The sequence below is a fragment of the Mesoplodon mirus genome (genome assembly GCF_964341445.2).
Source record: "Mesoplodon mirus genome assembly, contig: HAP1_SCAFFOLD_755, whole genome shotgun sequence".
Lineage (NCBI taxonomy): Eukaryota > Metazoa > Chordata > Mammalia > Artiodactyla > Ziphiidae > Mesoplodon > Mesoplodon mirus.
Genome location: NW_028295277.1, coordinates 197,011 through 212,829, shown reverse-complemented (window position 1 = coordinate 212,829; position 15,819 = coordinate 197,011). Strand labels below are relative to the sequence as shown.

The following is a 15,819-nucleotide window of genomic DNA, read 5'->3' as shown; positions in this document are numbered from 1 at the left end:
TAATTGGGCAATCCATCCAATTGGCTCTCACCGTGTACCAGTGGATTATTTTTTTCTACTTATTTCATCTTTATTAAAGCTACAACACATAGAACATTAGTTGAGTTAACTTTGTAACTGCCCTTTATCATTATTCCTGACCTGTATCTAACTAGCAGACAGTTACTTTTGATTCTTCTGAGAAAGTTTCTAAAGCATTGCTTTTCTTTATAAAATAAACTTCTTGAAGGTAATGCTAATTTTAACTACTGATCAAGATGGCCTTAATGTGTCCCTCAGTTTGGCTAAACTTCAGACAGGTTTTTTCTTTACCATAGGCCCTTAACCTCCCTTTTCTGAAAACATTTACCTTAAGAAACTTGAAATTGTAAATTCTTTCTCTGCCCCTTTGAGATGTAAATTTTCTCCTAGTCACTTGATACTTTTCCAACCCAGAAATGTCTTTCTCAAGGACCTGGGAGTCAGCTCTTTGAAATATAACCTTCAAGAAAGGTATTGCCCCTACTTCCCAGTCTCTGTGGGGAGTATAGGAGCCTAACTTTGATAAGAGCCAAAGCAAACAGAGATGGTCTAATTATATTGACCAACCTCTTCTCCAGCATCCTCTACTATTTTTCCTACAGCTCATCCTGGCATCTAAAAACTTCCATGCCTTTTGTTTCAGCAGAATGGAGTGCAGTCTCTCTCCTCTATTACAGAATCATCTTGAGTAAAGTACTCCTTGCCTGTGTAACCATCTGGTGCAATTTTTCTTTGACATCACTCCATCACATACTTCAAACTGCCTACCACTTTCAGATTAATCTTATAAAACTTTGTATATGTGCTGCTGAAGTGAGCACAATCTTTATAAAACTTTGAATCACTCCCTATTTCCTGTGGCATGAAGCCCACCATTCAAACTTCTCCACAGTCTTATACCTTCCAAACTCATTAGTGTTATCTTCCAATTCCTGAATTCTCTCCTCCAATAATATTAGTACATTTTCTTCCTAAACGTGGCTAACATTTCCCCATTTTGAGATTTCATGTCTCTTCTAATTTTTTTTTTAATATTTGGAAATTTTATTATACTGTATTTGCCCATAACAAATAAAATAGAAATTGTTTCAAGTCTTTGCAAATAAATTTAATACAGGGTATTAAGAACACCAGTGATGAAACTTCTGAGAAGTAAAGAAGGGCCACCTAGATAATGGAGTGATTAGTAGGAACAGGAATTTACTTTTACCCCTATGCTGGAAAGGCAGAGTTAAGCAGAGGGTTGTAAAGGAGTCCAGGGCCAGGTTACATGATCATCAATGTCAGACCATACCAGTTCTGTCTCATTGGAGTTGGAGCCGTGGAAGTTACAAAGTTGCTGCTGGAGAATCTTCACAAAGTAGGGGAAGAAAGGGAGAAATCTCGTAGCTTATCCCTAAACTCCCATATACCATCAGTTGCTTCTTTTTCGCTGCGCCTGATCAGAAGTAGGCTGCCTGTATGAGTCTGCTATCATGTGATACAAAACAGATTCAAGAAGGAACAATGAGTAAGTTCAAGAAAAAGCAGCCCAAAACTAGTATTTTTGCTTGAATGTTGTGCAACAGTCTGTTTTCTGTATTTTTCTAACTTCATTGAGATGTAATTGACATATAGCATTGTGTAAGTTTAAGGTGTACAATCTGTTGGTATGTTACATGTTGTGAAATGATTACCACAGCGGAGCTAGTTAACACAACTCCGTTACCTCGCATAAATAACATTATTTTTTCGGTGAGAACATTTAAGATCTACTCTCTTAGCAACTTTAAAGTATATAATACAGTTCTGTTAACCTCAGTCACCATGCTGTAGATTAGATTCCCAGAAATTCATGTGCTAACTGGATATTTTACCCTTTGGTCAACATCTCCCCATTTCCCCCAACCCCAACCCCTGGCAACAACCATTCTATTCTCTGTTTCTCTGGGTTTGGCTGTTTTAGAGTCTACAATTTAGTTATATCATACAGTATTTATTTTTCTCTCTCTGACTTATTTCACTCATCATAATGCCCCAAGGATCCATAAATGTTGTTGCAAGTGGCAGGATTTTCTTTTTCATGGCTGAATAATATTCCATCTATGTATGTACCACATCTTCTATATCCATTTATCCATGCATGGACACTTTGGTTGTTTCCATTTCTCGGCAATTGTGAATAATGCTGCAATGAATGTGCGAGTGCAGATATCTCTTTGAAATAGTGATTTCATTTTCTTTGGATATATATACACCCAAAGCAGGATTGCTAATGTATGGTAGTTTTCTTTTTAATTTTTTTGAGGAGACTCCGTATTGTTTACCATAGTGGCTGTACCAATTTACATTCCCACCAACAGTGCACAAGGGTTTCCTTTTCTGCATCCTTGTCAACATTTGTTACCTCTTAGTCTCTTTGAGGTGATATCTCGTTGTAGTTTTGATTTGCATTTCCCTGGTGATTAGTGATGTAGAGCATCTTTTCATGAACCTGTTGGTGACTTGGATGCCTTCATTGGAAAAATTTTTATTCAGTTCTTCTGCCCAAGTTTTAATTGAATTGTTTGAGAATCTATATCTATCTATATATAGATATATATATATAGCCATTTTATGAGTTCCTCATATATTTTGGATATTAACACCTTATCACATACATGATGTGCAAATATTTTCTCCCATTCTGTAGCTCACCCTTTCGTTTTGTTGATTGTTTATTGTTCTGTGTAGAAGCTTTTTAGGTTGATGTAGTTATATAACAAGTTGTATATAACAAGTTATATAACAAGTTGTATTTCTCTTGGTGATTTTAAGATTCCCTTGTTATCTTTAACGTTGACATTTTAATTTTCATATTTCTTGGTATGGATCTCTTTAGGTTGATCTGCTTTGGAGCTCTCTGGGCTTCCTGTATCTGGATGTCTGTTTCTTTCCCCAGGTTAGGAAAAGTTTTCAGATATTATTTCTACAAATGTTTTCTGCCCCCTTTTCTCTTCTCCTTCTGGAATTCCTATAAGGTGAATGTTATTCCATTTGATGTGCCATAAATCCCTTAAGCTATATTCATTATTTTCATTCTTTTTTCTTCCTTATTCTCTGATTGGATGAGTTCCTCTGACCTGTCTTTGAGTTCACCTATTCTTTCTTGTGCTTCATCTACTGTATTTCTAAGTTCAATTATTGCATTCTCCAGTTCTGTGACTTCTATTTGGAACTTTCTTATATCTTCTGTTTCTTCGTTGAAGTTCTCACTGTTTTCATCCATTTTCCTTCTGAGTTCAGTGAGCATTTTTATGACCATAACTTTGAACTCTTTATCAAGTAAATTACTTATGTTCATTTCATTAAGATTTTTCCCTGAGGTTTTATTTTGTTCTTTTTTTGGAGTATAGTCCTCTCTTTCTTCATTTTGCTTGACTCTCTGTGTTGGTTTCTATGCATTAAGTGAAATAGCCACATCTCCCAGTCTTGAAGAGCTGTGTGACAGATGAACCTTGTCATTTAACCCTGTCTACTCTTGGTTGCCTCTCAAATCTTTGTGATTGTCTAAGCAGTTTATTTTTAATAGACCTGGCACACCATCCCAGCAGTTGAGGGTGTGCCAAGACAAATGAGCAACCCAAAGTGGAGGATCTCAGGCAGTACCTAGATTCAGGTTGATAGGAAGCCAGAAAATTTGGTAACAGCTTTTAAAGAATGCAAATATATTTAGCCTTGTGAGATTGCAAGTGTAAGCCCTGCTGCGCCCCAGAAGCAAGCAATCTGAAGGTGTTCCCCGGGGAGCAGTCACAAGAAAACAGTGCTTCACATAAGTGTACAAGCTCCATTCTGGGAGATACCAGTGAACTGTAGTAAGGCAGAGTGAGGGTGGAGAGATGGCACCCCCAGCCTACCTTCCCCGAGAGCACATCCGTAGCCTCTAGATGTGTGATGAACCTGAAGTCTGCTCTTAAGTCTTGTCCCTACTAGCAAATAGGCTTTTCTCATGTAAAGGCTGGGGCTGTGTCTCAGTCTGATGTGTAGTGGTACATCCTGGGGGTGGTATCCTGCCAAGAACTGTCTCTCCAATTGTTACAGTCCCATGGGACCCAGAAAAGAAATCCCTCCTGGCCTCCAGAGCCAGGTGATCAAGGAGCATCCCCTGAGTGGAGGCCACAAAAATGGGATCTCCTGTCTTGGAGATTCTGGCTCTCTGGAGCACATAAGAAGGAAAGTGTGAAGATGATGCTTACTGGTTGAGTGAGGCGGTGGGAAGAGTGCAAAGATACACCATTTGAATAAAGGGAAAGAGGGAAAAGAAAAAAAGAAAAAGAAGAAGAAAAAAATATATATATATAGCAAGACAGAGGAAGAGCAGGGAAGAAGGAGCCAGCTGGCTGGAGCACAAAGTTGTCACCTGCAGGAAAGGAAAAAGGGGAAAAAAGATGGCACCTTTCAGTTTTATCAAGGCAGAGAGAGAGCAGGAAGATGGCACCTGCCAGCCTCTGTCCCTGGGGAGTATTCCAGCAGGCCCCTGTTCCTCAGATTAATGCTGTAAAATTGGGAAGTGAGTCTCTTTCACAAAAAGTCAGAGTGCTTTTCAAACAAACAAAATATTATTTATGTATATGTAAGTTTATTTATTTATTACAATAATCTAGGAGGTAAGACTTTACAAATAAACAAATGTGCGGAAATATGAACTAACTTGCTTGTGAATAACAGACCTGGAGCATGCCTCAGAGAAAGTGTGTAAAATGGCTCAAAACTAGAGAAAGCATAGAAGCAAACTAACCACTGACACGGCACTAATAGAAAAGCTATCAAAAGTCTAAATCTGGGCTTCCCTGGTGGCGCAGTGGTTGAGAGTCCGCCTGCCGATGCAGGGGACATGGGTTCGTACCCCGGTCTGGGAAGATCCCACATGCTGTGGAGCGGCTGGGCCTGTGAGCCATGGCCACTGAGCCTGCACGTCTGGAGCCTGTACTCCGCAGTGGGAGAGACCACAACAGTGAGAGGTCCACGTACCGCAAAAAAAAAAAAAAAAAAAAAAAACAGTCTAAATCTGAGCAGAACCAGGAAGAAAGGAAATGATAAGAGGGATGAGACCTTGCTAAATAAATACATTTTTATTTCCATAATTAGACGTAAGAATAAGGAAGAGATGAAACTAATTCCTAGTGTCAAGCCTATGTAAGTGGAAAGGGTGTGATTTCAATTAACAAGAATTTCTTGTTTAGATTCAAAACAAGTATTTGTGTCAAAGAACCAATTCCAGTAGATTCCATGAGACATGCATATTTATATTCATTTTTCTGCATCAATGCTTTCAAGCTTTTAACCCATCCTTCTGGTGGGAAAGAAAAAGACATAAAAATATGAAATATCTTATCAAGCTTTAATTATGTTTACTTCTTGATTTAAAATTACTCTTTATTAAGTTAAAACGAAGATATTCTAGACTAACCCCAAAGCAGAATTGAAATGGCACACGAAAATGATCAAACATGATTCAAGCATCTCATTTAACTGAGATTTTACTACGTTTGTGTAATGATGTCTAAAATTGTGTTTTCATTAAACATAGCAGAGTAGAGCGAAACAGGGAGAGTCATCCTATAGACCTTGTTTGAATCTAAACATATTATCTATTACTGTAACTTTGAGAAAATCACTTAATTTGCATCAGCCTCAATGCCTTTATCTCTGAGAATAGTAATACCTCTCTTGCATGGGGCTTGAGATCAAATAAGTTAAAACACAAGCAGAGTGTCTAGCAATTACAGTTGCTCAGTAAATAGCTCTTAATATTACCAATGGTCTGTGATGTGGGAAAACTATTACATAATAAAAAGATCCTTAATCGGGTATCTTTAAAATCAGGCTGAATGCAAAGAACTTCAGATTTTATGTCCTCCCTTTTTTTATTTTTACCCAGAGAATAATGCAATTCAGAGAACAGAGGGAGAGATTAATTTCCACATAAACTGAAAAGTCATCATTATAAGATTTTTTTCATCATGTGCTATAGTACATTAAATACAACCATAAAATCTTTGTTACCTCTCTATTGAAAGGTAGAATGTGGTGTCCCACTTCTTGAATATGGGCTGATACAGTGGCTTATTCAATCAACAGAATGCAAGAGAAAAGGTGTTCTTGCACTTGTGAGGTTAAGTCATAGGAAGCCTTACAGATTCCAGCCAAGTCTCATGAGATGTTTCTTTTGGGTGAAGCCACTCACTATGTAAGAGTTCAACTACTTTGAGATATCCAGGTTGCTAAGACTCCAAAACTACACCGAGAAATTTCATGGAGAAAGACAGAGACAGAGAGAAAACCAGCCCCAGATTTTTCAGCCTGTGCAGCCCAACTCAAGCCCCAGATTTGTGAATGAAGATGCCATCTTGGTTGGACATTTCAGCACCAAAAGATGTGACTCAAAGAAAACTTAGCCAGAACCAAGGCCCCAGACATATGACACCAGTCAAGTTGTCTAATCTATCTCCAATCATTCAAGCCAACAGAGCTGAGGCCCAGTCATGATGGAGCAGAGATGAGCCATCCCCATTATTCTTTATCTTTATTCTTAGCTCACAAAGTCCTGACTATAACAGCATGGTTTCTATTGTATCTACCACTGCGTTTTGGACTGGTTTGTTATACTGCAATAGGTATCTGGAATATATGTCTTGATCATTTCTTACAGTTCTAAAGCCACGGAACTCCTTTTACCCATATTCAGGGAGAATGCTATCTCTTGCTTATTTTCAGTCTCCCTTTGAGTCATAGAATCTGTTCAGAAGCTTCCTTGGACAGAGTCAGTAAAAGAAAACTCTTGATTACAAAACTCCATTATTACAACCAGGATAAAAGAACAGCCAAATCTGCTCACACACACCCCATTTTTTCACCACATCATAAACAATGGATTGGCCAAATTTTTAAGTGCTTGACTCTGATTGAAAGTAAGCAGCTTTCCATCTTCAACCTCTTCCCCTCCAACTCAACTTAGAGTGATGCTCTAGTCAACCTCCGGACTTCTTGATGCACCTCCCATCTCTGAAATAAGAAGTGAAGAAAAAACATCTTCAGAAGACTTCTGATATCAAGACAAGGGATAGAACAAAGGCCAAAGCAGCAATATTGCCATCCAGAGGAAAAACTACTGAACCTACACTGCAATGCTCAGAAGGAAAGTCAAGACATGAGAGAACTAAGTGTAAAGCACAGCTATATTGGTGGCTTCTATTTAAATAATCAAGGTCAATAAGTAGGTCTCTGGGATGATGATCCCTATACCCTGTTACTTGCACCAGAATTGGGACATAACCAGGAACAAATAGTTCAGGAAGCTAGAGTCATTGACACGGAGAGCCAACTACAGGGAACACCAAACATCCGGGGCTATTAGTTCATGTGCTTCTGTACCTAAATTTGGAAAGACTGTAAGACTTCCTGAATCTTCAGGTAACTTGCATACTATTCTAATCATAAGCAATCATGCTCCCTCTTAAGCTAAACCATACAACTTCAGAATCAGGTGTTACTTCTTATTGGTACCACTGTCCACTAAGCAAAGACAGAAATACAGAAGTAATCCTGACCCCTGCCTTTCCCTCATATATGCCCCCTCCCCACTTTTCCCTCTTTCCCACATATTACTGGGTTTAATCAGTTCTGCTGCCTAGAGATCTGTTAAAGTCCTTCATTTTAATCATATTCCTTTGCCCTGATTCAGATCCTTGTCATCACTAGCCTAGGCTGCCCTCTATCTATTTCTGACCCTCCCATCTGAACTGTTGCCCTTCATATTCATCCTCAACACTACTATCAATATTATTTCTAAATTGCAAATTTGACCATCAACTGTCTAAAGACTTCAACATCTTTCCATTGCACTAATGATAAAGTCCAACTTCTAAACATGTCATAAAGGTCTCCAGTTTTTGGCCTTGCTCTGCCAATTTAACTAATGTCTTTTTTTAGTAATTAAAATCTACTATCCTTGTTGTTTTATGAGTGTTAGCAGTTGCTGTTTTCACTTTTGAAAATATTTCCCCCTTTTATTCACTTAGAAAACTCCTATTCATCCTTTAAAACCCAAATGCAGTGAAACCGATTTTCTCTCTCACTCAAATCACTTTCTCCTCAAAACTGTAATTTTACCTCTGTGTAGCTCAATTGTTTGTTATACTCTAATGGCAACAGATTCTTAAATATACTCATCTTTGTATCTTAATATCCGATAATATGACTGACATTTAACAAACGCTAAACATACTTGACACTTGAATTGATTGAATTGAATTAAACTGAGTCAATCACTCTCAAGAACACTAACGATTGTGAGGGTTTCCTGCATCAAGAGTACAAATCACGCTGAATTTTCATAATACTGCTAGTTTTGATTGAGGCACAGCAAACAAGTTTACAACAGATTTCCCCTGTGAAAAGAATAACTTCAGTAAAAGATAACAAATACACTCAGAAGTCCATAAAGGAGGCAAGGTAGTCTAGTGGATTCTGTTCTCATCCAAAATCTTGCTGAGATTTGATTCAGAGGGGAAAGATTGATTTTTCTAGCTTAAGTTAAACGAGGCATGGAACAAATGTCAAAAGCAGGACATAGACTTAGATTCTTCACTGTCACACCAGTAAAGTTACCATCCTTCCATCTCCTTGAGAACAAACAAGAAAGCCTGCTGTGGACCGTGAACAAAACAACAACTGTGAATTTACACAGCTCCTTCAACTTCTAAGCTGTGTACTGAGAGTGAATTAGAGGTCTCCTCCAGATAGCATTGCAAATGAGCGTTATTTTATTTTCACCAAGCCTTTCAGGTGATACATGCGACAAAATCAGCAAAGTCAGTACTCACTGTGGCAGACAAAGTAACTATTATGTATCTGTCCTAAAAGTTCCTGTGATGTTCTGGCTAGTTTTGCTTAAGTACTATTTATAATATTTATGAGAAAGGAGGACAAAAATGAACCTGATGCTTTTGTGGAGAAGGAATTCCCTGGCTGAGCAGAAAAGGCTGCCAAAGTTTTGGTGTTTCTTGTTTGTTTGAAACAAGACTGAAGGACCATATAATGCAAGATGAAGCCATTAACAGTTAAAAGGGAGAGGACACACTAAAGAGACTCAGCCAGGGCCCTGGTAAATTATCAAACATTGTGGGCTTTCTTAGTGAGAGTCTAGGATTTGAGAAATTCATGAGGAGAAAAGGTGGAGGTCCCTGGGCACCTGAAAACGAGAATTGCTGCATTGAACTAGGCTGACTTTGGCATGGCATTTTGAAGAAGGCAGTCATATGGAATGTAACGAATAAATAGAGCATATCAGAGCCTGAAAACCTGAGAATAGGCTCCTGTGGGTGAAACGAGGTGAAGCACGGTGCTTGGTACACTATAAACCCTCAGTAACATTGGCTGGTTTTGAATGAAATGAAACCTAACCTGAATCCAGTCCCTACTCGGTAACAGCGGGGAAGATAATGGGTGCCTAGGCAACGTCTAGCAAGTTCTGGGCTAGAGGCGGCTCCCAACTCTTGCGTCACCAGGGGCCACAGAACTGAGTCGGGAAGGGAGAAGGGAGGAATCTGTGCAGAGGGTCATCCGACTGAGTCGGAACCGGACACTCTGGCAGGAAGTAGAAAGCGAAACGACCATTGGTGAATTTCAACACCACGTCGTGAATTTCAGATAATTTTCCACTTGTTTATTAAGGTGGAAAACTCGGATTCCAACGATGAAGGAGATGGAGTTTCGGCCCAACACATAAGTCAAACGGACCGATTGGTTCGGGAAGAAGATTTCTCCAGGTTCGTAAATAATCTGAGTGAAGAAGATTACGAACTTATGAGAGACAACAATCTTCTAGGCATTCCAGGTGAAAGTACGGAAGAAGAGTTGCTGAGAAGACTTCAGCTAATCAAAGAAAACGCACCACAAGACTCAGATGAAAATACAGGTATATTTTGCTTTTGGAGGGAATAGGATGGGATGAATAAGGAACTTCATAATAGGAAATAGTAACTTCATAATAGTAAATAGTAAATTATACAGAAGTGACTTACATTAATTTGGTAAGTAAATTCTCATAAAAAGAACTGGCATTTACTTGATTTTTGGTGAGCATGTCAAGGTCTGTTTGTTTGTTTTCCTCATTCACACTTGGGTTGTTTTAATTGGGAAACAGTGCAAAGTAGCCTATTTGTATTTTTCTTGGTTTTCTACCTCAACTGAAAGTCCCTCCTACTTCTTGAATTATTTTTTCTACATAGACATGTAAAAAAAGCAAACAAATATTCTCCACTGGGGACAATTGTGCTCTCTTCAACACCTGGGGACATTTGGCAATGGCTAGAGATATTTTTGGTTGTCACAGGGGAGGCATGGGTGTTACTAGCATCTAGTGGGCAGAGGCCAGGGATGCTGCCAAAGATCCCACAATGCACAGGATAGCTCCCCAAAACAAAGAATTGTCCAGCACCAAAATGTCAATAGTGCTAAGGCTGAGAAACTCTGCTCGGACCTCAGGTCTGGTGCCCTCCCTTCCAGTGTGAAGTAGAGGATTTTGCTGTCTAATGAAGAGGATACTATAATACTTTGGTTCTTGAATATGGTCTTATATGTACCATGCTAGGTTCAGTCTATTCATTTGATCTGACCTTCAATTTAATGTCAATTAAAAATCTTGGTAACATTAAGAAGTATTCAAAATGCAAACACTTTTAAACCTATAAAACTTGTTTATGTTTGGGCAATAACCTTATATTTTAAAACAGCTTATCTATTATCAAAAGCACATAAGTGAAGAGCCTAGAAGTAGTCATGTTGGAGACTAATGAAAATTAGACAATAATGTAAACTGAACTAAACTACTAGCATTGTACCTTAACTGGTGTTTACCTTGTTTAATTGCATTAGTGTTTTGACAGTGGACTGAAAAAAAAGTCTCTTGACATTCCTCCGACAGTGGTACACAGGGCTGTGTATATGATGAAATACTGAAACACAGACTTCCTCCGGATTCCCTTTTTAAAAAATTCTCTAAGTTTATCTAGGATTAGCTCACTCTTTTTGGATGGAATCGAAACTTTTCTACCTTTACTTATAAATCTACACAGTGCAGTTTATAAAATATTAACTCTATAAATGTGAAATCAGTTGAAAACATCTGAGTATTTAAGTTCTCATTTATTGTTTGTTTTTGAAACAAAGTTTCAGAGTGCTATTTTATGATGGTTCTAATTTTGGTGGTTTTTTATGCACCCTCCCCATTTTTTTTGTTAACAGACAGAGGAGACTCTTCAGATGACGTGTCTAGTGGTGACTCTCTAATATACTGACTTAACTGTTCTGGACAAACTGAAAATATGACAAGTGGACAAAGAGAAAACCAATCTTGGAGAGAAGAGCCAAATTAATCCTAAAAGTGATCAGTTCATATTCAGTTTAGAAATAAATGCTAACCTTGATAATGGGAGTCCAAATCCAGAGAATGAATATGTAGCATCTGCAAGACTTCCCAGAAGAGAAAATATGGAAGACAGCCAAAGGCAAGTGGAAAGTCCACAATCTGAATCAATATTTACAAGACCATCTATGTCTGAACAAGATACAACTGAAACATTAATGGAATTCCCACCTACCACAAGTCAGAGAAGAGCAAGAAGTAGGAGCCCAGAGTATCGGAGAACTAGAGCAAGAATTGAAAGTTGGTCGCCTCCACGTTCACTTAGGGAAATTGTACAAAGACTTAATCATAGTATACCCTCTCAGAATTTTGAGCAGCCTCTGCTAAGTGAGAATGCGAGATTTTCTAGAACTGAGCACCAAGAAATATTGACACAGCAAATGACTGGATTTGAGTTGCAAAATAGCGGTCTTATTGAAACTTCTAGAACAAGGAATGCCGTTCATGGAGAAAATTCTCCAGATACAACCAGCAGTGGTGAATCTTGGGGAATGAGGGAAATATATCCAACCATACCCTTCAATCTTGAAGTAGGACAAGTTCATTCTGGAGCATATTCTCAGAGAGACAGCAGAGCTAGTAGAACTCAGTTAACATCTGAGACACCAAACAACACTGTCACTTCTGAAAGTGAACGAGGACTGAGGCATATGTATTCACATTCTGAGCAGGCAGGTGTGAGAGCTTATGTCAATACCATTAGAAATCCCATTTGCAGAACTTTAAATACTAGCTTAAATGATTCAACATCTGTTCCAACTCAGAGCACGTTAAGGCAGACAATGACAGAATTTAGTAACTCAAATAACCTTATGGACAGTGACAGTAATTTAGAGCATAGTGTCTCACCTCCAAGTCAAAACATGGAATGGCTAGAGTCACCTAATGGTAGTAGTAGTGGTACATTTGGTTCTGATTCAAATGCTAGCTATGATACCCATTCAAGTTCCACACTGAGTTGGCATTCAAGCCCCAATTGTACGTCTAGTTCCAGTTCTAGTCCTATTTCTGGTTCCAGCTCAAGTGATGAAAATTCAGGAATTAGATCACTGATGTTTGAAGGCATTGAAGAAACAAACTTATCATCAGAGACCAGCCAAGGGGGTATACAAATTAGCCTAATAATATCTGATGAAAGTGACTCTGGGTCCTCCCATAATCTGCAAACTACAGGACTCACCAAAGCACAGATTGACAGCTTGGCTGTAAGATCTTTTGGTGAAAATGATGCACTAAAAGCCTGTAGCATTTGCCTTACAGACTACACAGAAAACAGCAAGCTTCGCATACTACCTTGCTCCCATGAATATCACATTCACTGCATTGATCGCTGGCTGTCTGAGAACTCTACGTGTCCGATTTGTCGTAGGCAAGTAGTGGATTCCAATGAGAGTGAAAATCCTGATCGATGAATTCTCAGCTATATAAAGTGTTATAGGGCTTCCCTGGTGGCGCAGGACTTGAGAGTCGGCCTGCCGACGCAGGGGACTGACAATAAAAATTAATTTCACACCATAGCAGTTCACTGAATTTCAATAAAAACTTAGCATGTGCACTGGGTTGGGATGTTCCTGATTCCATGGGAGAAATGTCTTAATATGATATAATGAATCTAGATAGATCCTAGTAGTATTATCTCGTCATGTAAATCCCAGACATCTCTTAGCCCTGTTCAATCCTGGTTGTGCATGCAAAGAAACAGAAACCCAACCAAATATCAATATTTAAGAAGCCATTTAAGACTACATTAGAGTCATTCACATAAAGAAGTCATGTTACATTCCTAGAATGCCATAAAAAGCTTTGAAACCCTTCTCTTCCTATCTCTCTCCACAGCAGTTTATCCCACCTCCCTAACACTACCTTAACGTTTTGCCTATTCCCCACTACCAATGTATCAGTCAGTTCTAGCTAAAAACTGATGGCACACTTTAAAAGAGTGATGGAATAGCATTTAATGAAGAGACTAAAGTGTGTAAAGAATGAAGGGAAACCAAGAGATGATGAAGTACCCTGAGGCTAGCAGCTGTGAGAAACCAGTATTATAACCACTAGGTTTGAAGGGGCATAGAGAGATAGCAGTTCCTGCAACCCAGAATGTCTTCGAGTTATAGGAGAAGCCCACCCAACAAGAGATGTAACCTTAGAAAATGGCATCCACTGCCAACCTAAAGTTTGGAAGGGGGCAGATCATGGAAATAAATACCCTTGCCTTCTTTCCTCCTGACTTCTAATCACTTATCAGTAGTTCATATTAACCAAACCCAACCTGAAGACACAGACTGGTCCATGAAGCTGATAAAGATCAGCCTCCTGGAATCACGAAGCAGGGTTAAGAAGGATGGCGAGTAGATCCGGTAAGCAAATCAGAGACCATCTACCACAACCAGCATTCCCAACTCTCTTCAAACCCAGCCTGTGTATGCTTTCTTGCCTCTTCCACTTCCGCTTGTTCTCTATTCCACTCTATGACTCAGCTCTTTAACAACCCTCTCTATTTTCCTTTCATTTACTCAGATCTTGTATTTTTAAAAGTGATAAGATGACAAAGCCTTAGAACTTAATTACCTTTCTCTTAAACATGTCACACTTTGATTTGCTGTGATTGTAAACAACTAAGGATAAAGGGCAGTTATAGGTATGTCTTTAATTTTTGCTTCTTCAATATATTCAAGCTTCAATTTCTTTCTATATATGTTTAGTTCATATAATTAATTTTTAAAACAGATTCTGATTTCTTATAAAGGGTTTTATGGTTTATATATGACTCTGAATCCTTGTGTGAATGACCCAAAGTAGCCAATTGCTGCTTGGAGCCTCACAAGCTGCAATATGAAAGCCTTAAAGGTAAAACTTGGCTTCAAGAAACATGTCTACATAGTTCAATTCTAATTGTCCCCAGTAAAACCATCACCCAAAACCCCGAGTATTTGAAATCAAAATTTAGGTCATGCTTCCTTCCAACCTAAACATAGTGAAGGATTTTTCTCCTAATTCAGCCTGAAGACTATTTTTGGGGGGTTGTATTGGCCAGTCCAGAAAATTTTGCTTAAATTTTTCAATCCTGGTATAGTTGAGAGTACATTGTATTATAACCTAAAGCAATAATCAGAAATTTTGTGCAATGTGCAGCCTATACAAATGTAGGCAGTGTTAAGTATACACCTTCTCTAAAAAGTTAAAGTCAGAAACATCACTGACCTTTCTTTTCTCTGTGAATTGCTGGCAGCCACAGTATTTGCACATAACTACAAAATATAAATGGGGAGTGGTGGTGAAGTTTTTGAAAACATCTTTGAGGTAGCATATTTTTCACACAGAAGATATCTGCATGGCCAGAAATGAAGGCTTGGATCAAACCTCTGAAATTTACATTAACTTCTGAAAGTTGTTTGAATAGTCTGATTTTTAGGAAGTATTTTTGATATCAGATATACTTCACTTAAAGTGAGTAGAATACTTATAACAGTACTTGGCTTTCATTCTATCCTAACAGATTAAAACCTTCCAAAGGATGATAATTGCTTAATTAATGCTTCAGTACATTCACATGCACCTTCTGTGGTCGACAAAATTCTAAGATGATGCCTAGTGATCTTTGTAGGAGCCCCTCCCCTTGAGTATGAGACCTGTGAATGTGATGGAATATCATTCCCATTATTAGATCATGATATATAGCACAGTTGATTGGGAGATTATCCAGAGTGAGCCTGACCTAATCAGGTGAGCACTTAAAAGGCACAGAGAGGACTTCTAATCCAGATAAGATGGGTTATACTTCCCTCTCCCTGCTCCCCCTTTATACGCACAACTATATATCCTGGAAATAATATGAGACAACCAAAGGAGATCTCTGAAAGGTCTAGAGAAGGTGAATTGGATGGATGAACAGCCTCATGGCAGGGCACCTTATGACCCTCTACCAACAAAAAAATGTGATCCAGGCCCAGCATTTCCTAACTCCCAACTTAGTAACAGGAAGTGGCTCAAAGAGGCTCTTCCTCCATCACATCAAATGGGAATCCCCCAAACACCAGGCGAGCCTTGCAGAACCTGCAACGACGAACAATTGGAAGCCCTGATGACACTAAGTGACCAGGGAAAGTGCTTTCCTTCCCCACTGGGCCTGAGATCCCCCTTCACCACCCAGACACATCAGTGGCTAAGGGTCCCAGCAAAAGTGCTCCTACCACAAAAAGCTCCCACCTGGACAATGCTCTCCTCAGGTGGGCCTGAGGCTCCTCTCCCCTCCCCAGAAACATCAGGCAACTTGCTGGTACCGGCAACGGAGATCCCTCCACAGAAAGCTCTCAACCTGGTAAGCACCCTCCACTCCGTACAGTCCAGGGAGA

The 15,819-nt window shown here is 39.0% G+C and overlaps 1 protein-coding gene across 1 annotated transcript; it reads left to right on the top strand.

Moving 5' to 3' along the window:
• Nucleotides 1-1,291: 1,291 nt before the first annotated feature.
• LOC309797584 (E3 ubiquitin-protein ligase RLIM-like) lies at nucleotides 1,292-12,879 on the top strand (the record flags this gene model as incomplete). The annotated part of the gene is made up of 2 exons (XM_082646077.1): nucleotides 1,292-1,406; nucleotides 11,450-12,879. The coding sequence occupies 2 exons, from the start codon at nucleotides 1,292-1,294 to the stop codon at nucleotides 12,877-12,879; spliced, it is 1,545 nt and encodes a 514-aa protein (XP_082502203.1).
• Between the last annotated feature and the right edge of the window lie 2,940 nt (nucleotides 12,880-15,819).